Here is a 26,503-nt window from a genome sequence, read left to right as displayed (position 1 = left end):
TGTATTAGATTAGATTCGTTTAGATTTGGTATTGAAGGGACGATCGAGAAAGTTTGGAAAAGCTCTTCAGGAAACCTTGTTAAGGCTGGAAATCCCATATGCCATAATTGGAACACACCATATAAGGAACGTATAGCCATAAGTTGTACATCTACTCTATCAATATTGATTCTCCTACATCTTCTGATGCTTAATTGATAGTTAAGCAAGATGCGTAATCATCTTCTTACTCATTGACGGACCCAGGTATTTTTTTTTATCTATTAAAGGTAGAGAACTACTACGGCCTAAGCACCCATTTTGGGCCTATCAAGCAGAAAACATCAAATGAATCCATGATTTCGGTAACAGGTAACAGGTACAGGTACGGTACTTTAGTTTTAACATAGAGGTAACTCTAAGACAAGAAGATCCCGAAGAAACGTGCTCAACTTTTTGGCTCTGCTCTGGTACCTTCTTCGGTCCCAAGCTAATCGATTCACCCCTCGAAACATAGGAAAATCCACGAGCCCCCCATTTTATCTGTCAAACTTTCATAGCGAATCAAAACAAACATAGTGTAGTACTAGAAATTCAACTGGAATGGGGCACGTTAATCTATTTGCTTGGGACCAATAGGCTAGTCAAGTAGTGAGCCAATTTAAAATCATTAGTTGCCACCGGTTGGTTTTAATGCTACCGAACGAGGTCAATAAGAACGCGTGATTTGAATGTTTACACCCAATATTCTCAAAAACAAATGAAGCGCTCCGACCGCATCAATGTTTAACTTCATCCGATAGGCGTTTCAATGCGTTAGGCCAAGTTTAGAATCCGTAGGCCGAGTTTGGCGTCTAGAAGCTATGTTAGACTTTTAACAATATCTCAACAATTTGTTTCTCTTTATCAAATCTTGCGTACGGAAAGGTCAATAAATCAGTAATAATAACATTCCGTTTGGTGCTTAACTACGCTAGATTAAGAACGACTAAGTGTGGGTTGCACGTAATAGGCCGGAAATGGGGTAGTTAACTCTATATCTTGCTAAGGAATCGCTAACAATTGCATCTTTCGACACCTGTCACTAAGTATTGGCCACACATCCTCACGCACATCTTTCTTTCATGTCAAATAGCCTGAACCCAACACAATATTGTATCGACAACAATATTGTATTGTCATCGACAAACACATCCCGCCGGCTGAGAATCACACGCAACTTCCGCCAACTCTCCCCTTCAATCCCAAGTAGGCGCACCATAAACGAAAAAGTCACCATCGGATGGCTATCTTATCAGTTGTGCAACAATAACACGATGATGACAAAAAATTAAACGCTGCATTCGTCGCACACCACCATCAGCCACTCCAGGAGTACCGTCTCCGTCATAAGTTGCGTTCGATAGATTTTCGTTTCCCTGTTCCTAACAAATGAGTCGGGCCTTCTCCCATGTGTGTGCTCAGTTGCTCAGTGCAATACAACGTGAGCCGCAGCCTGTAGGTATGGCTCGATGTCCCGTTTAGTGTATTCCTCCCGCCCGTAATCATAAACCAGGAGAGGGTGATAGCCCTCCTCGTTGTAACGAGAATATACGGCGTGTGACAGTTTAGTACCTACCGCAGTTCTGATTCAAACCCCGAACGGTTAACATATTACTCCGAACGCGGTGAGAGTGCGTGGTAGTTTGGGCAATTACTGGCGGAAGAACACGGAAGATTTCTATGTAAGTCTAATTCAAGAACAAATGATAACCCAATAGTGACTCATCCTTACTCAATTGGCACAATCAGATCGATCTGGAAGTGAGAATCCATTCAAGATTACATAACCTGGAGTTTTTCAAACATTGTTTCAAAAAATGATATGCCAATGAAGATATTGCAATCGTGAGTCAGGTGCAATCGCCAACACTTTGGGCGTGCGTGACTGATATCGACGGAATTTCAATAGCAGCAGCCGTTTGCCGGTTTAATCTTATCAGTGTGGACAGAACAGTTGAACGCTGTGCAACATATGTAATTTCGTCGATTGGATCGGATCGGCCGCTGCTGCTCTGCCTAAGTGAATCATTGTGCAAACAATTTTGGAATCAGGGTAATCCACAGTGAACACTGATAAAGGAATCAATTAAGGTGAATTAAAAAAAAAATTACCAATATGTTTATGCGAAACTGAATAGTGGAGATTTTTTCCAAAGTACTGATATGAACATTATTTCAAGTGAGAAAAATTTGTTACTACGATCTCAACGAGTGCTAATAAATAATTGTCAATTATTGTCAACAACAATGAAGTACATTTCTATTTAAGGAAACACCAAGCAACGATGGAATTGTATCATGTAGGCGTTAATGAATCATAGCACGCCACGCTTTTCCTGTCCAAAGTTTGCATTGCACGCGGAAACGTTAGTCCGATACAGAGGCCAATTGTTTTTTTAACCGACAGTGAAAAAGTGCTAAAACGTTTAACCTTACGTGAAATCAATTGTTCGTTAGAATAAAATGTATTTATTAAGTTTTAAGCATTCAGACCGAAGGTGTAAATTATATGAGCATGGAACTGTTCGATGGGACAAAATCAAGCTCACACTGATTTCAGATCACCGAAGTCGGTCAAATTTTACCGGGTTTTTGAACAGCTTAAAAAGTCGGTAAAATTTCAAATGACCGTTCCACGTAACAAATAATAAAATCTGAAAAAACATATTTTGTTTCATTAAACATTAACCTGTGTACTGCAATTAAATAGGCAGGAACTGTATCTGAACAAAGTCTGCACTAATTCGAAATAAATGTTTTATTTTTTTTTTAATTTTCACTGATTTTTAAACTTTTACCGGACAACTCCATACACTGAACCAAAACATCACCCAGAGATAGATTATCAGATGGTTTTAAGATGATTCTCAATCGATTCACTTTCTGAATGGATCAACACAATACAAATGAAAATCATCTCCATCTTGGATGATTTTGGTTCGATTTGTGAAAGCTTGAGCATATACAAATCAAACGGTAATTGTTGGGTAACCAGATGTTTCTCTTCTATCTTTCAAATGGTAATTGTCACCTCACTTCACACGCTGCGCAGAATAGGCCTAATAACCTTCGTATTCCGGTGAATTTATTTTCCAGAGGATCCCCACACGGTGTGAAAAAATCATTTATCTCGTTGTTCCTTCCACTAGACGTACAATAGGTCCTGAACAATGGAAGAATTAACTACATTCATGTAATTATTTCTTAATAAAATATGACTTAGTTGCTAAGTCAGCTGATTTTGACGATTTGTCTGTTCAAAAACCAAAAATTTATGGCTCACTTTATCTTTTACACATTTTATTTTGAACCAATTAGATCACAACAGGTTTCATTTTGAATAAGGAGCAAGTCAGCTGTACTCAAAATTTATATTTTTGCAATGAGTAAATATGAGTAACTCATAATTACTCAAAATAAACATCAACTGTCAGAGCCATATTTTTCGTATTATTTGATTATATTGATACAAATACTACATTTACAGCACATTACCCTGACATGTGAGATCTTGGAAATATGGTATGAGCAGGTAAAGTCACAGATTATCCAAGCCAAATCGATTCATCCACAAACATAATTTTTCTATCGCTACGCATCCGGCTCAAGTTTTGTAAAATCGGGTGAGGGTCGCTACGGGATATTTTAGCTTGGATTGGATGATTAACTTGGATAATCGTAGAGTCAACCGGAAGCCTTTGGGTATGAATGGACAATCTATGTATATATATATATCAAAAAATGAATTTCTGTCTTTCTGTCTGAACCTTATAGACTCGGAAACTACTGAACCGATCGGCGCTAAAATTTGTATGCAGGGTTTTTGGGGCCGGGAATGGTTATTATGATGAGGGGGCTCCCATACAAATGAAACAGAAAAATATAGCATGCTTTTTTTTTAATCGGCGCTTAAACTCAAGCTAATATTGAAGACCGAGCAAGGCTGAGCACACTCAGCTAGTACGATACAAAACGAAAACAGATCCGGAGGATGCCATCAACAGTGAAATCGTTGTCGAAACATCCATTATGGTCGCTTTACGTTTCAAGCAAATTAGGGGTCTACAATTGAGACTGTAAATTTCAACTATTCAAATTACAAATAACGAATTTATGAAGAAGGAAATTCAAGAAGTTTACGTACTTTATTTGAATTGACCGAGCATAAAGAGCATATGACTAGACGATGAAAAGCTTCTTTTCCAAACTTACTAGAAAATGGAATTTATTTCAATCAATATTCCAGAAAACCGTGTGAATCAGGCATTCCTAAATTAATACAAAGGTTATTTTCTTAGTATCACTAAGCTGTAGTGGTGATGATGCCACTTGATGTTATACTATGGATTTATTTTATTTTATTTGTCCAGGCTCATTCGCAGTAGCTTTACGGAGCCGGAATTCAGTTTTTGTTAAACAAAATTACATTAAACTACAATTAGTAGAGCGGGCCGATTACTCGCGGCGTGCTCGAGGTTTGGAGTAACAATTGATAAACAGGAGGATGCAGGGCTATAGACTGAGAACACAAGGTTTGGGGATGCACGAGGGTGGTGTTTGAGTTTGAGACCAAAACACAAAAGACTGACTATGGTGGAACACCTATGTAAAAATGTTTTCATAACCAGGAGCATTACCTAGAATAAAACAAAGATTATTTGATATTACTCCAATAAAGATGTTATTTGTAATTTAAATGACTCTTCTCAGAGACACTAAAACACTTGGATTTTTTTTACGAATACATGCTTCTCCGTGTTGATGGTCAACAGTTAATGATGCTTTGACTATATGTTTAGTATTACTCTGGGGGCAAGACAGCTTTCGATCATGACTAAAACCGGAGTTAGTTTTGAGTAGCTCTGAGTAACTCACGTTGCTCAATATCTTATATAAACATAGCAATTTGATTGTTATATTGAAAATAATGTTGAAACCGTTGCTGTCAAGCAAAGTAAGTTGACGTGCTTTCTTAGAATTTCTGTGTAGGGACTTTTGAGGCAGTTTGATAGGTTCAGATTAGACTAAATTAATTCAATAAATTCCATTCTTAGAGCAATAAAGTTCACGTTCATTTTTTTTTTAATCTTCCAGAAACTCAATGAAAACGTAATTTACACAAATATATAAAAATAATAGAGTACATACAGGCTGGACGATTTTCAAAAACATAAGAATACAGTGTCTTCCCATTATTGGTAACAAATGATTTTTGCATGTTATGCTGTCTATAAATTTATCGAAAGCTCCATTCGATTTATAATATTACTCGATCATTCTTTAGGGATTAGACGCTGTTGATTTGAAATGTTGTGCTCTGGGCACAAAATTGAGGAAATAAACATATGAGGCCGTGTTTCCCAAAACGGTTCGGCACTGTTTATGGTTGTTGACCATGGCATGATTATTAATGTTTAGGTGCCACAAAGGGTAAATAATTTGTTTACTTCTTCTTTTTTAAATATCCTTCGATATTTATTCACCATTAAATACATCCACTCATCCATTTTAATGAGTCAAACTTCACAATTGCTTGTTTTAATAAACTTTAATTCATTGCTAGAGGCAATACATCTGGCAACGCTTTTTCAATGATACATTTACGATTGCTGGCAAAGCGCTAAAGTTGAAGTGGTTTTCTTGGTGTTCAATGTTGTTCACCAAGAGTTTTGAGTTTCGTGTATTCGATTGTATGTAATTGTAACAAGTAAGTAAATATAGTGAATGTGCCTTAGCCGGGAAGTTTTCGTTCTAAAATCATGAAATACATGTGTTAAATTACTGTAATAATAATGTGTGAATGTATGTGTATACTAATGATTGAAGAATATTTCAACAATAAGAAGAATACATATTTAATTGTTGAACCTTAACAAACTCCACGTAGCTGGTCAGAGCTGACCTAATCTGGCCTAGAATCGGCAGCTTCATAATAGTATACCACAATCAGCAGTCAAGGACTATTGACCACGAAGGAAGTTTAAAGCTCAGGTTGTACCTAAGCGAAGACAACACATCAAGAAGACTGGCAACTTTGCCCGAATCCAAGCGACAGATACAATAGCGCTGCGCTTGAGTGAAGGTGGAAGCAACGCATCGAAAAATGAGCAAATACTCAAACCCTTCTTCTGAGGATGTAATCTTTGCTATCAAATTCGTTTGAAGCATTTACCTTTGAGCGGCAGATGACGCGATTGTACCTGTCTCATAGCGTTCGTGTGAGAAAATAGAAGAGTTGCCAGTCTTCTTGATTTGTTGTCTTCGACCTAAGGTAACCGAAAAGGAGCATTCCCCTTTCGGAACGGGTCACTCCCGTCACTCCTGTATCGTCCTAGGCCGTGTCAATCCTCACCAACGAGGGAAGGCGCCTGCAAGGCATCCAAGCCACACACGAACGACAAGCCTCGTAAAACCGTCGTGCAGTCAAATAATCACAGGAGCATTTGGTTTGTCCACAATTCGATTTGTTAAACGAGCGATTCGATCTGTCAAATGGGCGAACAGATGTTTCAAACGAAATATGCTGTCAGACGATATATTCTTTGATCAGAAAATCGAGACTACTTTGATCATTTTTGAGTATTTAAATATGAGTAACTCAAATCTACTCGCTGCAGTACAGCTGTCTTGCCCCCAGGTATTACTTCTGCGTGAAGTCAACGATTTACATAGTTGAAGATAACAAATAACAGACTAAAGTGGTAATTTTTATGCGATAGATGAGGAGATGAAAGTATAGAATTGATAGTTCCGTTCAGAGTACGGCAGTGTGAAAATCGGTGATCATCTCTTTTTGCCAGTGGTGGCGGGAGGGACACCCCTCACCATCCCTTTCCAAAGGGAAAGTTTGGTAAAAAGAGATGATAAAACTGATTTATACCTTCCTAAAGTTGTCCTAGCTCGCTTTCTACTCTCTATATGCAATTTTCACACTGCCGTACTCTAAACGGAACTAACAATTCTATACTTTCATCTTCTCATCTATCGTATAAAAATTACCGCTTTAGTCTGTTATTTGAAATTAGCATCTTCAACTAAGTGTATGATGATTGTCTGCATTAAATTCAGGTGATAACTGCTTAGTAAGGTGCCAAAAAGGTACCAACATTATGGGATTTGAGGATACTGATTCAGTATGTTACGTTGGATGACGGTGGGTTGAAGACTTCTTGAATGTTCAAACGTCAAACATCTGACCTTGAAATTTGAAAAAAAAAAAACGCACAAAATCAGGTTGCTGTTCCACCGTGCATTCGATAATGAGCAACTCGAGCTACTCAGAGTTACTCAACATTAGCTCCAATATTACTCATGATCAAAAGCTGTTGAAGAAGAGTAAAACAATAATATTCCCATGTAAATTAACTTGCCTAGGTTGCACTAAATTATGAAAAACTGTTTATGTTATATTAAACTGGCCCACAAAAATAAAAGTTCTAATTTTCCACGGGCCAACCGCTAGATTTGTGCCTTTAGATGAGAAAACCATTTTCTGAATGCTTCAGCTCATTTGGTCCTAAGATGAGCTGGCGCTTTTAGTTTGAATTTTGTATGGGGAATTTGGATCAAATACATGGAAAAATGGCACTCTTACACTCTATCGATCATAACAAAGTTTCCTTATTCTCTATTTGATTCACATTTTCTAAACTTGTAGTTCAATTAATGAGTAACAACTTTGCTGAAGATTGCATCCTGAATCCAGTTAGTTTTATTGAGATATTCGCGTTTGAATGTATATGGGCATTTTGTATATGAAAATTTCAACCAAATCCCCTATATAAACATTAAACCAAAAACGCCGTGTTACGTCAAAAACAGGTGAAACATTCAGAAAGTGGTTATCTCACCTACTGACACGAGTCTGGATGTTGGCCTGTGGAAAATATGAACGTTTATGTTCAGTGGTAATCTACTAGTTGATACGTTGCATAAGCTGCCTGTATTTTGCGCACATAATTAATTAATATCTCCATAATACTAACTTGAATCGTGATGCTATCTTGAGTAAAGTTGTGCCTTATAGTTTAAGCAACGTGTGCTGAAATTCTGAGCTTAATCGAGTTTGGCTGAACCAGTTATATGCACGAAAGAGTGAAGGAATATTATTTCTCCACACATTTCAACCAATATCCCCATATAAATTTTAAATCAAAAGCGCCAGCTCGTGTTACATCCGAATGAGCTGAAATTTTCAGAGAGTGTTTTTCTCACCTAATGGCACAAATCTAGGGGTTGGCCCGTTGAAAAACATGATAAAAAATTTCCCTCATATAAATGTGGACCAGTCTAATGATATATATTTAGTGGTATGAAAAACCAATATTCTTTCTATAAATGCATACTGCACGACATACTGAAACAGTTCGGAAAGGTCACATGCTATAGATTCTATGGGAAATCATCTCTACTTTTTGAATTTATGCGTCTCAGTTTGCCCCTCGTTGCCCCAAGGAGCTGAAACTTTGTTTTCAAACTTTCGGTATCTAAACTATTAATATTAATATATATTAATTAATATTAGTCTAAAAATTAGATACTGCTCTTATTTCATCTTTTCTGAACCGTTTTTGATGAAACAGCTTCCAATCTACCGGAAATTTAATCTTTTTTTATATTTTTTTAAGGTTATGGGTACTTTTTGTTTTATACAAAACATATTTAAAAACTTCTTGTATTTCTAAACTATAGTTTTGTTCCCACGTATTTCTTAAATAAGTTTAATACTCAACAAGAATTGTGCTCAACTATTACAAAATTATAAATTTTAATCAATACCTGATGGTTTGAAAGCTGTTTCACCTAAAAAAGCTTAGCTACGCTTGTGCTAAAAAAATGGCCGATATGGAGTAGCATGGTGATAAGTATACCAAACATACACAGTTGTTAGTTCAAGGGGTTTAAAACGGTTGCATTAATTTAGTAACTAGGACGAATTATTAAGTGTGTTGCATTATTTTTTAATATAGCGTTTTTCATAGACGATACCTTTTTAAATTTGCTTAAGGTGATTTCTTGTAGAGTCCACAAATGGCCACCACGTAGGCTATACATGCACTTCCACTTCGAATTTTCAATTACACAAATATCGGAAATCGGTGCCCCATTTCACCTGAAATTGCTACTTCATGTATGCTGCAGTGGAGCAAACGTGGAGTAACAATTTGAATGTTGCACGTGCCGTAGAAGCTGATATTTGTGCACTCAAAGTTACGAAGTGGCTCCGAGAATAAAGATGTCACAGCGATTCACCTTAAGGTGTTTTCGATAGAACTTATTTTATTTCAAGTACCTCCAACGTTTTTTTTTATATTGTGTAAAACAGAGGTATTATCATAGAGGTAACTCTAAGACCAGAAGGTCCCGAAGAAACGAGCTCAACTTTTTGGATTAGCTCTGGTACTATCTTCGGTCCCAAGCTAATCGATTCACCCCTCGAAACATAGGAATATCCAATAACCCCTCATTTTATCTGTCAAACTTTCATAGCGAATCAAAACAAACATTGTGTAGTACTAGAATTTTGACAAGAATGGGATACGTTAATCGATTTGCTGGGGACCAATAGGCTAGTCAAGTAGTGAGCCAATTTAAAATCGTTAGTTTCGTATTGATTGTTGGTATTATCCACAAACGAAGTGACAGACGACTTACTGGCGAAGAAATCCATTAAAATAATGTGGTTCACTGTAATAGAATTTTCTTGGAAGCTTGTGCCATCATCCACCAGATGGGTTAGTTTTTTTGTTTTGATTTGAACAAAGTGGATTTTGTGTACAATGATTCTTTGACAGTGTGCAAAGAGTGTATCATTTTGTCATTTTTTTATGCATTTCAGTTTTGAGTAGAGTGAAAGAGATAGAACCAAAACATTCTGACACATTTGGTGAAAATGCTAGTACAATCCAGTAGTTGTGTTGCCATGTGGTACAATCCAGTAGTAGTGGTGTTGCCATGTGGTACACTGAAAAATTGCAATAGCAGGTTAGTCACCAAAGTTTTCGAGCCGCTCCGTCTGTCACTTCGTTTGTGGTATTATCCTTACAACATAATTATCATCTTCACTTTTGACTCAACAATCCTGAACTTTTCGATTACGGACTGTTCACAAACTACATTTACATTTTTTAAAAGATGCAAGAATGTTTACCCTTTCTACCGCTTCATGGATAATCATCAATTCAAATCTTCAAACAAATAAAGGATCATATGCACTCGAACATCCCCCATCTTACATTCGCTACGGGGTATATTGACGGCAACTAACGATAAAAATAACTGGCCTTAATCCGTTTTCTATTTAAATAAGTTCTGCCTGGTATTTCTGACAGTTTGAATGTTTAGGTTTACGACGGCCCCGAAGATGTCAAATATCGTGCTCGATAAGGATGCCTTCTACCGATGAATAAAACGCCTCTACGCCAGCTGGAAGGAACCATAGTTTTCCCATGATTATTCGCTGCAGAAAGTGGATTGCATTCTAACGGCGGTCGGCGTAGACGAGGAAACCACATACAGCAAATCAACCTCGCTGAAGACCTGGCTGCTGGGATACGAACAGATCGATACGATTAGGGTGCTGTGCGAAAAGTCAACCTTTTTTCTGACTAGCAAGAAGAAGATCGACTTATTGAAGCAGATTGAGAAGCACGGTGAGGAGTGCATTCCGTCGGTGAAGCAGTTGGTTCGGGAAAAGAACGACAAAGACAAGGCCAATTTTGAAAAGCTTCTGGAGGTGATTAAGCGATTCAAGGATGGCAAAACTTTGGGCGTCTTCTCCGAGGACAACTTCCCGGGTAAATTATGTGAATCGTGGCGAGCCTTCATCAAGGACAAGAGCTTCGACACGGTGGACAGCGTCCCAATCGCGTACATCATGCCCTTCAAGGAGGACTCCGCGGTTATCACTATCAGACGGTAGACGTATTCAACAAGTACCTCAAGGATCACATCATGGAGATTATGGATGCTTATAAGAAAGTAAAACATGCCAAACTGTCGGAGGGTGTCGAGCAGGCACTGACGGACAAAAAGTACGTCTCCGGTGTGGATACCAAGTAGTTGGACATGTGCTACTCGGCGATTATCCAGTAGGGTGGCAATTACAGCTTGAAGTTCAGTGCACTCAGCGACAAGAACTATCTGCAGTTTGGATCTATTATCTGTGCTCTGGGTGCGCGTTACAAGTCCTACTACTCCAATGTCGTCCGAACGTTGCTGGTCGATTCGACGGAAACGATTAAGAATCACTACACCTTACTGCTCAATATAGAAGAGGAACTGCTGAACGTGATGATTCCGGGCAAGAAGCTCTTGGAGGTTTTCGACGTCCGAATGGTTTATGCCAAGAAGAAGGATCGCAAACTAAGACGTTTGGTTTTACCATCGGGTTGGAGCTCCTGGAGAATTCTATCGTAGTACCTGAACAAGTGAAATTCAGTTTAAAAATTGTAAGTTAGTTAGGTTGAGTTGAAGCAATAAAAATTCCGTGTGATTGTGCCGTGAAAATTATTTCGGTATTGTTCAAATGAGTTTGGTTTGGTAGAAGACCAATTGGGTTCTTTATTTTGAAAAATGTATCGGTTTTTATACATCATCTTAAAGAGCTTCGTGTCCCGTAACGTGGGTAGATCACCTTTTCGTGGTACGTTACGGGATGTAAGATCTACCACCGATTCCTAGTCCTGACTACTTCAAACTAGGGGAACAGAATTTTTCAGTAATTCAAGGAACACATCTTAGTCCTTGTTACTTTTTATGCTTTGTTGATAGTGACAAGACTCGGCCTTGTCTACCGAGGATGATCTTGAAACAAGGGAAAAAATGAGTTAGTTGTCTTCATCTATGTGATTCCTAATCTTCTATTCGTTGTTCCCTAGTTTGAAGTGGTTAAGACTAGGGTTCTGATGCATGGTCATTATCGGTGTCATACCTTAATTTTGTTGCTAAGGAATCCAATTTTGACTGACAAAGGGGCGCGCCTTTGGAGGGTGTTTCAACACTCCGAAGGGTATAAATAGCGGGACCTTTCAATTAGAGTCGGATCCTTGCGATAAATGCAAGAGTGGCAACTGTAAAAAAAATCGAATACTTCATCATTTCTCAATAGTGATGGAGTAATACGACATGCACTAAACTAAGGACACGGGATAGACTACAATAGATCAATTTACTGGTCGCAGTAGTGTTTGGTCCCGAACAGAGGAAAAAAAAAAAACTTATTTAAAATAGTTCCAGTGTACCAAAATCGATGAAATTTTGTGTTTGGGTTCCATTTTTAATGCAGATTACGAATATGCATTTACCTCAACACCCCTAAAGAACCCAATTGACCGACTACAATCACACGGAAATTTTATTGCTTCCACTCAACCTAATTAACATTTAATTTTGTTACAAAAATCGAAAACCATTTATTTCGTCTCGTATAAGATGACAGGGGGACCTCATAGCCTAGTCAGTAAAGGCACGGTATTACCAAGCCCGAGGCGGCGGGTTCGATTCCCGGTCCGGTCGAGGGAATCTTTCGGGTTGGAAATTTTCTCGACTTCCCTGGGCAGAGTATCATCATAGAGGTAACTCTAAGACCACTGGGTCCCGAAGAAAATCATTATTATTTTTGGCTCACTCAGTACCAGAACAACGGTCCCAAGCAGTCCCAAGCTATTTCACTCACCCCTGCATGTTCTGCATGAATCCACACACCCCTGATGTTATCTGTCAAACTTTCATAGCGAATCAAAACAAACATAGTGTAGTAATAGAATTTCAACTAGAATAGGGTACGTTAATCGTTTACTTGGGACCAATAGGCTACTGGTGTGGTGAGCCAATTTAAAATCGTTAGTTTCGTATTGATTGTTGGTATCATAGTGCTTGCCACAAAATATACAAATTCATGCATTGGTATTGGCATCGAAAGCTCCCAATTAATAACTGTGGAAGTGCATTTAGAACACTAAGTTGAGAGCACGCAATAAGCTAATATGCGCTAAGCAATAAGCTTGAAATGCGAACAAGAAGAAGAAGAAGATAAGATGACACGTATCTCACTTCAAATTTACATACGACGCATCGATGGTAAGGCCACAGTTGTTACCCTTCACCGATCCATCGTAGCCCCAGAAGTTGGACCAAGAGTTCTTGATTGGCCAGTAATCTTCTCCTTTGAGTTTTACATACTCAACCGCCCCCACTGCATGATCCAATCCATCCAAATTGTTCTTGCATTCCGGTTCGTAGCACACTCCATTTACGTAGAAGCTGAAAGACTTGTGACCGGCATCGATAGCAAGCGACAGCCCTCGGAAGCCTAATTTTCAAATGTGAACCGAGAAGCGAATTGCTGGTCTGAGTTCCTGTAGTATATTCAATTAGAAAATGTTTCTGAAATACACAGTGAATGTAGTGAACAACTTCAATGACTGCTGTCCAGCAGTACTCCCATTTTATTTAATGAACAATTCAATACCTACGAGATTGTACCGAAGGTGTGCCGATGGATGTGCCCAAGCTGTGCCGAATTTACTTTCGGCACACTGAGTGACTTGCCCCTTGGTATGGGCCCAAATTAGGGGCATTTAGGCCGACATACCATTCATTTACCCTATATGCAAACTTAATTTTTTTTTCGCCGGAATTGGAATCTTCCAACAGCCGAGCAGTTCTGCAATTTATTTTGCTGAAATTCAGTAAAACTATTGCCGAGGCTCAGCTAACAAATATTATTTTGCTGAGATATCAGCTAACAAACAGATATTTTGCCGATATATCAGTAAAAGTAAATGCCGAGGTAATCGGCTGTTGGAGATTTCACCGAGCTAGATTAAGTGTGTGGAAATATCTTCGGCAAAGATTTAACTTTTGCTCGAATACGTCAGTAAAAAATAAAAATACTACTACTTTTGATGAGGAAAAAGGTAGTTAAGTGTAAAAAAAAACTAACTTTTGGTGCTTTAAATCTAAAAAAAAAAATATCTTGAAAACTAAGGGAGCTGGAATGTGGACGTTTTGGTAAAAGTTTCATATCTTTGGCTAATAAACAACTTTGCCCAAGATATCAAACCACCAGAAAGAATAATTTATAAAAATACATTTTGAATAGCAGTTTAGTACATCTTTGCACAATTCAGTGCCAACATTTCAAAGGGGCGTAATTGCTTTTGTAAACAATGACTTTAGCCGTCAATTTCTAGCGAATGAAATCTTACCTCTCCAAAATAACAAAGCCAGCTGGTAGAGGAAACATTCATCTTCCTGCTGGTGTCATTATTTTTCATGATCGAGCTTTCATTCGCGAGAAATCGACGGCTAAAGCCATTGTTTACAAATGCAATCACGCCCCTTTGAAATGTTGGCACTGAATTATTTGGTGTTCAAAATATGGTGCTTCTTATATCAAAAAATATTTCTGAAGACAAAAAGTCTCTAAAATGGCTCCTTTTGGAGTTACAGCTAAACCACGATATAACGTAACTGTCACTTTTGACTTCCCTCACTGATTTTTCGTAAACGATCATTTAAATAAGCACTGTAATATCAACCGGTGGAAACTAACGATTTTAAATTGGCTCACTACTTGGCTAGCCTATTGGTCCCAAGTACATCTATAAGCAACAATCAATACGAAACTAACGATTTTAAATTGGCTCACCACTTTAGTAGCCTATTGGTCCCAAGCAAACGATTAACGTACCCTATTCTAGTCGAAATTCTAGTACTACGCAATGTTTGTTTTGATTCGCTATGAAAGTTTGACAGATAAAATGAGGGGTTATTGGTTTTTCCTATGTTTCGAGGGGTGAATCATTTAGCTTGAGACCGAAGAGAGTACCAGAGCTGTGCCAAAAAGTTGAGCACGTTATTTCGGGACCTTCTAGTCTTAGAGTTACCTCTATGCTATAAGCGTAGTCGGAATTCTAGTACTACACTATGTTTGTTTTGATTCGCTATGAAAGTTTTACAGTTAAAATGAGGGGTTTGTGGATTTTCCTATGTTTCGAGGGGTGCATCGATTAGCTTAGTACCAGACCTTAGCCAAAAAGTTGAGCACGTTTCTTCGGGACCTACTACCTACTAGTCTTAGAGTTACCTCTATGGTAATATCACCATCGGGCAGATGAGATAATCCCCCATCTACTGACTGTGCTGTGGAAGATGGGAACGTAAAAAGCCAAAGAAGATAACGAATACATGTTCTTTCACTAATACGAACCTGAAAAGCGTGGATTAAAACAGCTATCTGGACAAATCAAATAAGCCTTGTTTTCAACCAATAGCTCTTTGTGCATGGGCCATCCGTTCCTGCAATACGTTTACATAGACGCGGTCGTACGAGTAAATATTTAATGCATCTGTCCAGTTGCAGAAGTTAGCCCGATTCCTGATGGATGATTGATTCCATGTAAATAATTACATACCATTGCAGCAATTCGCGGTCGATTTAATCGGAGAATGCTTATCATGGTGGAAATCGATATCCACTTCCACTAGTATAATACATGTGAACTTGGGTCAGTAGATCATCATGTTTAAACGTGGACATGTGGTAGTAGCAACGCACGAATGCGGTAGATTTACATGTTACTTTCTACTCAATTGGATCAAACGTAATATGTGTTCTCATTTCGTTTTAATCGTGATAATGATCCTATTCTGATTGAGCGTAGGATAATATTGTGATAGTTTAGCTCAGTAGTAGCACACTTTTCCGTCCATACAAAGCGATGTCACATGTCATGCGTAATTGCAGTGATGTTATTGCTACTATACGCTGTTTGATATCGAGTGTCCTGGAGTGTTTGCGCATGCATTTGCTGCCAGCGTGGCATATTTACAATGTAATTGAATAGTTGAGTAAATATTGGTTTGTTTTCTACGCGAGGATTATAAATACACACAACGATGATTAGTTCGAAACGTCATTTTGAACTGCTCGAATGATATGATCCATTCATCGTTATCTTTGATTTATTCCACTTCTACAGAGTTAAAATTTCATGGCCAACCAAGATTAAACGGATCTTGCAACGTTCTGCCTACTTAAATCGCCAAAATGACCAAAAGCAGTCCCCTGACGGTCCGCTACAAGGACTCGGTCTACGATTTGACCGATTTTGCCCACAAACATCCCGGAGGGATCAACACTCTCAAAGGCCTCCACCAGCAGGACATGCAGGAACGGTTCGAGAAAACTCCCGGCCATTCGGCGGCCGCCAAATACCTCATGAAAGAGTACAAGATCTGTGATAAAAACAATAACACTACCACCGGTAAGGCGAACGGCCACGTCAACGGGCTCAAAAATGGCCTCAACGGAACAAAACAGTCGAACGGAACCAATGGAGTAATCCCTCAAAGTACTGACGATAGTATGGAGGTAAGTGAGTAGATTCTATAACGATTCTATGAAAAGCACGGTTTATTAGTTTTCCATTCTCAATCATACTATTGGTGGTTCACTCTGCTGCGTCCAAATGCGCCTATCTTATCGCGATGACGGCCGTTTCGCTATGCAAATAGATAAGTGAACCCAGAAATAGATTACGCAAGGAGACAAATTATTCAAGCGCTTGTACCCGCTGTCGATTGTGACTTACTACAGCAAATAACATTTTATCAATTTCAAAATGTTTACCCTTTGCAGCACCTCGTAGACTGGAGCAAACCAATGCTGGTTCAAATCCCAACCCTCGGCAAACACTACGTCGACTGGGTCAACAAACCGGTGGACAGAAACCTTCGTCTCTTTGGACCCACATGGTTGGAAAATCTCACCAAAACGCCCTGGTGGGTGGTGCCTGCCTTCTGGATCCCTGCCATCATCTACATCATCCATCTGGGCGTAAAGTATAACCTATCAAAGGGACCCGAAGAGCTCACCCTTCGGGATCATCTCTCTCCACTCGTTTTCGGATGTCTATGCTTCGGGGTTCTCATTTGGAGCCTGCTGGAGTACACCCTGCACCGATGGGTGTTCCACTTAGACCCGAAGGAAAACCGATTCCTACACACGTTCCATTTTCTGCTTCATGGTCTACATCACAAGGTACCGTTCGATCCCTATCGGCTGGTGTTCCCACCATTTCCAGCAGTATTGCTAGCCACTTTTTTCTACCAACCGGTACGGCTACTATTGCCCTATCCTCAGCTGATGTTGGCCGGTGGGTTGATAGGTACGTGAGCCAAAATGTCCAGATAGAATGTGGAAAATTGAATTTACAATTTATCACCAGGCTACCTCGCGTACGATATGATCCATTACTACATTCACTATGGAAGTCCGAATGGAGGCCATCTGTATCACATGAAGCGATACCACTATCAGCATCACTTTGTACATCATGATCTAGGTAAGTGCATTTCTTCTGAGATTCGGTGCTTCATAGACAGTCCAATTGGGGACGGTCCTGGCGTAATGGATGACATCCATACCTCTCACGACAAAGTCACGAGTTCAAATCCCATCACCGGTCAATAGTCGTGAATGACCCAAGATTGTTAAAGTGACTATAATTAAAAAAAAAAACATTCCAATTCTTCTCCGTTTTCAACTCAAGATTGCAAAAAATGGGGTTACTCAGTGAGTGACTAAAATTTTCCTCATTTTTCCGGGAAAAACTGCTTGAATATGAGGAAAATCGAAACAAATTTTACTTAGTTTAGAAGAATACTTGATAGACTGAGCGAAATATAGGGAAATGTCTCTAATGTTGGCCTACGGATCTAAGATTGGGCCCATCGCTAAAAATCTGCTATTTATCAATTTTATCTAGATGAACGCGTTATTGGGACGCTACTTATGGATATTTTTGGTTGCTATTGAAAATTTAGTCGATTGCTGAATATATATGTATGGGTCCAAATTAGGGACACTTAGGTCGACATTACCTGCATTTCCCCTATCTCGATTAGGAGGGGGGTTGGCAAGTGTCTACGGTTTCCTTAAAAATTAAGAACGATTGACAACGCGGGGGAGGGGTCGGTCTAAAACCTCTCAAAACGGTCTACTTAGTTTACGAACAGTCCCTATCTGGTAAGTCAAGGATCTTAAGCATAAATAAGACCCTATTTTCTCAAGGTTCTAGATGATTAATCCACTTATCGGTTACAAATGTCTTTCTTCTGAATAGCCTCGCAAAATTTTAACTCATTTGGCAAGAAACTGACTTGTCACAAACCATTTGAAGTTTATATGGAAATTATTATAGGAAAACCAAATGTTGTGTTCATATCTATCTAACGATTCACTAAATTGCTCTGCCTTAACAAAAACCCAACAAACATTGGAAGCAGATTAAGAGCTTATTAAGGCTAAAATATGCTTCTTCAGCAAAAAATGGCTTATTCAGCAATTGCTTGTTGGGTGATTAAAGAATAATAACTATTTAATTTAACGTTTGGCTGAAAACGATCTTCAAACATAATTATAGCTGTGAAAATTTCTCCTAAGAATAGAAAACTTTATATCAGAGTAAAATGGAACAGGCTAGAAGACAATGGACAAAAACTTTGCTAGTAATTTCCGGTAATTTTCATAAAAACTTCAAATGGTTTGTGCCAAGTCAGTTTCTTACCAAATGAGTTCAAATTTTGGGAGGCTAATCAGGACCTGTTTTGAAACCGTTTGAGCACTGTGGAGCAAAAATGTCAACTGGTTAAGTTCGAGCGATAGAATACGTCATTTCAAACTGCTCGAATGATGTGGTTAATTGGTTGGTTGGTTGGTTGTGTTTATTAATGAGATTTATAACCGTAGATCAACAGCGGCGCCGGTGGTGTAGTGGTAAGCGTGATTACCTCTCACCCCAGCAGGCCTGGGTTCAATCCCAGTCGGCGCCGCCGGGATGTTCTGAGGCATAACATCTCTGATCACGCCTTCCTTCGGAAGGGAAGTAAAGCCGTTGGTCCCCGGTTCATGAGTTGATGGGTCGATAGGTAGGTAGGGTCCAGGTGTGGGAGCTGCCTCTCTGGCGTCGGTAGCATTGGTGCTCAGCACGGAAAACAAGATCGACGGAAAACAAATCAAAGGAAAAAAAAAAAAAACCGTAGATCAACTCTTAATTTACTCCGGAAGGGGGTCCCCCTAATAACCAATTTTGAAATGGAATTGAGGGATCCTCTCTAGTCACGGAGTGAGGAGTTTGTAGAGGACACCCCTCCCCTAGTAACAGAGTATTCAGTGTTGGGAAAATATCAAAAAATCAAGTCTCACCAATGCCCAAGATCACGCTTGATTTTCGTAAACAAAAATCAACAAGCAAACAACCGCAGTTGATTTTGCAAGCTGTGATATCGCAGCTCGGAATATCAAGCTAACAAAACTCACCAAACTGTGGTGAGATTGAGTTTAATGATTTTTGCTTTAGCCCCGAATGCAACCGAAACGGCTTGCAGCAGTTCCTTCGCGTCTGCCATCGGTGAAGATTAAAAAGAGATAGCAAACTATGCTTTCTCTTTCTAAGAAAACGATGTGCAATGGAATCATTTTTATGTCGAGTCAACTCTCAGCTTGATTTTTGCACGTTGTGAATAGTCTCGCAAGCTAGTCTCGGAGCTTGTAAAATCAATATCAAGGATGATATTTTGGTCCAATATCACGCGTGATATTGCGAGCGCATGAGAGCGGAAAAATATCAATTGATTTCTGATTTTGCCAACACTGAGAGTATTTATTATCAAAGTTGGCAGTCGTAGTCAGAGCCGTACTCAGGATTTTTGTTTGGACGGCAAACTCGCAGTTTTACAACCCTCTTCCTAGCTATTTCACTTTTACGATGCCTACATCACATTCCAGGGTAGTCTTACAGAGAAAGATATATCACATCAAATTCTCAATATTATACCTGTTTACTCTGACATGAAGCGGAAGTTATTCAGCCCAAAGATGCTAGGTGCATTTAAAAAAAAAATCTTCAACGATAACGAGGAGACGTCACCGCTATTTTTAAAATTTTCGGTTTTCAATATTTTAGATTTATAAAACAGAGTCTTCCCAGAAGTTCAGGGACCTTCTTAGAAGTCAAGAGCAGTTTATACAAGTTAAGAGAACATCATTTTATTTTTGAGAACTTCGTAGAAGCTCGGAGAACTTCTTGAAAATAAAAGAAACGTTGTAGAATTTCAAGGATCGTCAAGAAACTTCGTAAAACTTCCGAAAGCTACGTAGACATTAAATGAACTGCACAGATAAAAAATCTGAATTTTAATTGTGATGTAAGCATTCATTCACGTAAACTTGTATTTCATCTCACGCAACCGAGCAACTTGTAAACAATGTTGTTTACAAAGATGGGCTTTTGCATACAATATTTGCTACTTTGCATGAAATGTGTCAGAACTTTACATGATATATAATGTAAACGTATATGATATGTGACGCTCCATTTATGTGCATTATATTGAACAGAAATTTACACTACTTTTTCGAACTGTGTGTGTAGAAGGTCAGAAAAAAATTCTAGAGTTGCAACAAATTTTATAGAAATTCAGCTTACTTTGTAAATGCTCAAAAATGTTTGTAGAAGCTCAGTGAACTTCATAGAACTTAAGAGAATTTTGTAGAACTTCAGCTAGTTTTGTATAAGTTCAGATAACTTTGTTCAATTGTTGAAAATAAGCGGAATTTAGATAAATTTAGCCAATTTCGCAAAAATTTAGGAAATTTCGTTGACTTTCAGGGTTTTTCCTTTAACTACATTAGATTTTTAAAAATTTGAAAAAACTATGTAGAACTGGGAACATTATTGAAATTTGGAAAACTTCATTGATGTTATGGGAACTTGGATTTATTAAAAAAAACTTCACACTGCTCACCATAAAAAAATACCTCGTTCCTCTAATTGACACAAATGTTACATACGACCCAATCAAAAAGGACTCCAAAACTATGTATTAGCTCCAAAACGAAACTAACTCAGATAGTGAGTCACTTTTACTCATTCGTATGGAGAAATTTCTAAAAGCGTAGGTAACTCAGCACCTGAGTAACCTACGCTTTTAGAAATTTCTTCATACGATTAGTCATTAGTCAAATGACTAAATGAATCTCTGATTAATATTCGATTTCAGTGAAGAGCATCCATAAATGACGTAGCATATTTTTGATCAGACCCCTCCTCCCCCCCCCCTCATAGCGTATTTAGCTATATCCAATACATGGCCGGTCACACATTTTGAAACCCCAACCTCCCTCCTCAAATGCTACGTCATTTATGCATGTTCCCTAACATACACGGTTACTCGCAACAACTCAAAATTTAGTCAAACATGCTCATTAGACTGATGCAAAATTTGAAATTTTCGCTCCACAGTGTTCAAACGGTTTCAAATCGGGTCCTGATTAGCCTCCGAAAGTTTAAACCCATTTGATAAGAAACTGACTTGGCACAAACCATTTGAAGTTTATATGGAAATTATTATGGGAAAACAAAACTGTTTGTTCATTGTCTTTTAGCCTTTTTAAATAATGTACTGTTAACAAATTCTATTGCTATTCTTATGAATTTTTATCAGCTACAACTTTGCAGAAAATCGTTTTTCAGCCAAACGTCAAATTAAATAGTTATTAATTGTTTAAGAGATTGATAATCTTATGGCAATATTAAGAAAACTGTATTGTGGGCAACACTGTATTCTGCAATGTGATATAGTAGCCATGGTTTTTGTCCTCTATTCTACGTGCCATAAACACCAATGTTGCCTGCTGAACAGATGATTGAGCATAATCATAAGACATCAGTGACTTGAATCATTAATAACATTTGTTCCTTACATTTGAACGAAAACTGGTCTTCAACAAAGTTGTAGCTGAAAAATTTTTCAACAAGCTCAGTTATGATTTTCTAAAGTAGAGTAAACTGGTGAGTTTTGAGATAGATATGAATCGAAATTATGGTTTCTCCATAGTAATTCCCATATAAACGTCAAATGGTTTATGCCAAGTCAGTTTCTCACTAAATGAATTCAAATTTTGGGAGGCTAAACAGGGCCCAATTTTAATCCGTTTGAGCACTGTGGAGCGAAAATTTCAAATTTTGCATCAGTCTAATGCTCATTTCAGGCTACTCAAAAGTGAGTAGGCGCACTTTTACTCACTTTTGAGTAAAGGACGTTGTTAAGCCCACTGGGTACCTCGAACGCACCTCGTTATTTAAATTAACCTTGGCAGTTAGCGGTACAAGAAAACGGACGGACTAGAGTATTAATAAAAGAAAAAGAAATAAAAAGATCGTAATTTGACACAGTGTAAACACGCTAGGAAGACAAAAGCTTAATTTACAGCATTATCATTATTATTTCAGTTTCTATTGCTCTAAAACTTCAAACTTTGAAAACTAAACGGTAATGTACAGGACAGAATTGAATTACAAACAAACAAACTAATTATACCTAAATTTCTAGCAGTGAGTTTGTAACTCTAGGGAAATTGAGGTTAGGGAATCAGAGGTGCAGGAAAAAGAAGGAAACACGAATTGTAAGCTTGTTTCTTTACTTTTATAACCTTAAAGCTAATGCAAATATATTTCCAGCTTTAAGCTGTTCACAAACTGGACACGCTCTGAAGATCGAGTTCCTTCGGCTGCATCCGAAACCGAAAATTCTCACTAACAGACGTTCTTGTGCAGAGTGAGTCAAAACCACTCTGTGATATTTTCTGCCGGGAGGTTTGTCTTTTTATCTTTTTTTTGTTTATCAATTTATTTGATAAGGCTCAACCGAATTAACTTTACAGAGCCGAGGATTCTTGGGCACTATACAATACACCTTAAAACTATAGTCAAAAGATACAGCACAATAAATACGTTATCTTCCGCTATCCAAAAAGCCTCCTCCATCAGAACTGGAGCCGCTTCCAGTGGTTTCATTGGATGGCAGTTACGCCATCGTGGGGCAAAGCGCTTTTATTGCAGCAATGGACGCAAAACGTGGTCAACACTCACACACTTATCACGAAACGGTTGCTTTCCAAAGTCGACGACCCATCGACCGAAAGAACTGCTAATGAAGAACAATGAGGAGGACCACAAAATGGTTGCTGCCGAGAAAACAGACGACCGCGTGGCACACATCGAGAGTGGCCTGCTTTTGTCGACAGCCGAGTGAACACTGTCTTTTTGTTTTGATAAAAAAAAATTAAGTTACCTGCTCCAGATTTATTTAACTGGTGCTGAAGATGACTGTAAGCCGTCTTCGCATGCAATTTCTACTTACCTTAATAAATTTCGGCCGGTTTTATACGATAATTTCGCCGTTTCTTAGAGAGTTTGCTCTGACACGACTGACATTTTTTTTTAGTCCCGGATTTGGCAGATTCGCTTCGTTGACTTTCTCTTTGCATCCTTACGGCCATGTTGATACATTCCCAGCTAATTTCAGCATCAGCACACAGATCGATAGAACAAGCTATTATCTAGCATTTTATACGACACACACGACAAGAAACGGTTCAGTACTCAAGTTATTAACGAAAGAGAAAGTCGATCTTCATCAATCGATCAATGTTACTTAGGATCTTATCGAAGACAACATATCAATCTTCCATTTTCTCAAACGACCGGCATGAGACAGGCACAATCGCGTCGTCTGTCGCTCAAATGGTAAATGCTCCGTAGCAAAGGTTCCATCCTCAATCTTCGCTACAACATTAATCTATAGTCGCTATATTTATAGTCTGGCGGATAGAATTTTGATCTATCAAAAAGTGGAACCAATGGTATATATTGTAGACCAACAATTCAGGCATAACATTTGATAACGGCACAAAAGCATTTGTAAACAAACTTTCTAAGGCCCTTTACACGCGAACCAAAGTTCGCCCACGCAAACCAACGACAACATCGGATAGGGGCAGCTATCACCTTTCCGAAAGTGGGCGTTCGCCCACGCAAACCAACGACAACATCGGATAGGGGCAGCTATCACCTTTCCGAAAGTGGTTTTGGTTTGCTTGGGCGTACTTTGGTTCACGTGTAAAGGGTCTTAGAATGTTTGTTTACAAATGCTTTTGTGCCGTTATCAGATGTTATGTCTGAATTGAAAAGGTACTATCAGCTTTTATAAACAAAACGTTGATTATTCTTTCCTCGCCAATCGAAGACAAATTACCAGCATCATCGGATAGGGGAAATTTACTCCAACCCAAAGATGGTGTTAGTTTGCGTAGGCGAGCCTTGAGTCACGAGAAAAGGGTTTCCAAAGTTTTGTTCGCAATAGCTGATGTGCTCTTTTCTGCTGTTGGTCGTGATTTGCTCGATTGGTTCCGCTATTTGACAGCTCAATTGGTTCCCGAGATTCTATCCGCCAGACTATGCACATAGCGACTATACATAAATCCTGTTAGAGCGCATTGTATGAATATTTACGCTCATTGTTCTCAAAACAAAAAGAAGCACTGCTAGCGAATCCCCTTTTTCTACGTTTATCCGTAGAAAGAAGAAAATCTTATGGCGTTTCAATACGTTTGGACGAAATTGAAACTCGTAGAGCGAATTTAGAATCAAGAAGCAGTATTAGATTTTACACAATATCTCAACAATGTGTGACCCTTTATCAAATCCAACGGTACGTATATGGAAAGGTGAATAAATTTAGAAGTCATCTTTAACAGAAATATTCAATTTTTTGTTTAAATTCGCTCAGAAAAGAGAGGTAAAGCGCGGGATGTGCTCACTCAAAAGATTTTCAAATCTAAATAGATTAAAAGTTACGCTAAATCGCAACTCTCCTGACCGACGCATAGCTTGGTTTAAAGAGAGAGAATACACACTTAGTATAAAAATGGATTATACATCGTAATGCATTTTCTGCTTGTATACAATACTATAGTTTAAACTTGGTTTGTTTATTTTTAGTCGTCATTAAGCTTTTTATATCATTTAGAGTGAATTGGAAAACAAAATATACAAGCATCGAAAGCTATTTATATTCTTTATTCATACATATATACAATACATTTGATTTTAATACCGCTACCATCACCAGCTGAGTCAACAAATTTCTGGGCCACCATCCAGGAGATAAGAAGGGTTTTTTCCTTCAATATTGCCACTTCACTGAGTTTTCACTCGTTAGAGAAGCAGCCTTAAACGGATGTTAACTTCCCTAATAAAAAATTACCATAAACGAACGATAACCCAAATGATTGAACTATTACACAAATGGTTTGGATGATACCCAGAACACGTCGTTAAGCAAATTAACCATAACATTTTTATTAGGGTTCATATCGGTTCGAATGACCTTACAGGAGTTTCAGCTGAGCAGAACGGTGGTACGTTGCACATCGTATTTGTATCCTTTTCAATTAGTATGAAGCAACTAGCGAAGGGATTCTTCGTCTTACACGCCTGTGTCCAACACGTAAAGTCGAACAGTTGAACCGCTTCTCCGTCATCGTCCCTGAAAGCACTTTCTATCCGACGCAGAATTCTAAACGAGTGACAAACATCAACATTTCGATCCTTCCTGAGGCTCACTTATACCAACGTAGTTTTTGGGTTCCCGCTCATACGGGAAATCATCGGGAAGACCTGCTGAGATAGATAGAGCTTAACCAAATGCATTCCTACAAAACGGAATAATATTTTTGTAATTTGATTTTGATTGCATTTCTTAGTTACTTACAACTGAAAATGGTTTCTTATTTGACGATTTACTGTGGAAATACTCGGGAAAATATGCCTAAAAATCCTTGTTCCACCTTCCATTTATCTTTAATATCTTTCTGGAACTTATAGGGAAAAGTAATGTTTTGGTAGTTTACAGTCCATGTATTAAATCTTAGTATAAAAACGATGGAATTTTTATGCAAAACACAGTTTATTCTGCGGTTATTTGGAAAAATTATTAAATTTAAATCTTTTATTTTTGAGTGCTTAGCAGGATAGAAATTAGATCAAAACCCCTATCTCCATACGAATGAGTAAAAGTGACTCACAACTGAGTAAAAGTGACTCATTCTCTGTGTTAGTTTCATTATCTGTGTCTCGCCCGAAGTCTCGCCTTCAAACCGGGATCGATTAATCGAGAAGTAATCGGACATCCCTAACAACAATCTGGCCGCAGTTTGACACATTTTCCCTAATGATATGCAATTCCTCTAACACCATGAAAACTACCATCAAATCAGTAGCATAAATCTAGTTGTTTACCTGTAAGAATACTTCGCATGGAACCCTAAGCGCTGAAATTCCAATTAAAATCTTTGTTCAATCCGCCTAATGTTTATATTATTTTTCTCTATTTCCAGGTTTTGGCATCAGCAGTGACATTTGGGACAAAGTATTCGGAACAACGATTCTGCTGCGAAAGCTGAAATATCTACTTAAGTGGTAGACATCCTATCAACATTTCACCTAACTTAGGGAGCAATGCAAACGGGTTTCTTCGAGTCAACAGCACCAAAAAATAAAAAGGATACTTAAGGATAAACACAGTTTTACCATGATTAATTGTAAGGATACAGGACTTTCTTGCCCAACAG

General features: G+C 38.4%; 1 protein-coding gene across 2 annotated transcripts; it reads left to right on the top strand.

Annotated features, from left to right (window-relative positions):
• The first annotated feature begins 1,520 nt into the window (after window positions 1–1,520).
• Window positions 1,521–26,503, top strand: Fa2h (Fatty acid 2-hydroxylase). 2 transcript variants are annotated; one of them, XM_065237826.1, is made up of 5 exons: window positions 1,521–1,703; window positions 16,008–16,399; window positions 16,667–17,195; window positions 17,256–17,372; window positions 26,270–26,503. In XM_065237826.1, the coding sequence occupies exons 2-5, from the start codon at window positions 16,076–16,078 to the stop codon at window positions 26,353–26,355; spliced, it is 1,056 nt and encodes a 351-aa protein (XP_065093898.1). In that variant the 5' UTR covers window positions 1,521–1,703; window positions 16,008–16,075; the 3' UTR covers window positions 26,356–26,503. The 2 variants fall into 2 exon arrangements, with proteins under 2 accessions (XP_065093898.1, XP_065093899.1); XM_065237827.1 differs by lacking the exon at window positions 1,521–1,703 and adding an exon at window positions 2,094–2,112.

The sequence above is a fragment of the Ochlerotatus camptorhynchus genome, unplaced genomic scaffold (genome assembly GCF_037179485.1).
Source record: "Ochlerotatus camptorhynchus isolate MF236.1 unplaced genomic scaffold, CSIRO-AGI_Acam_v1.1 ptg000646l, whole genome shotgun sequence".
NCBI classification, from domain to species: Eukaryota; Metazoa; Arthropoda; class Insecta; order Diptera; family Culicidae; genus Ochlerotatus; species Ochlerotatus camptorhynchus.
Note: the sequence above shows the minus strand (reverse complement) of the source record. Positions and strands in the feature narration are given on the sequence as shown.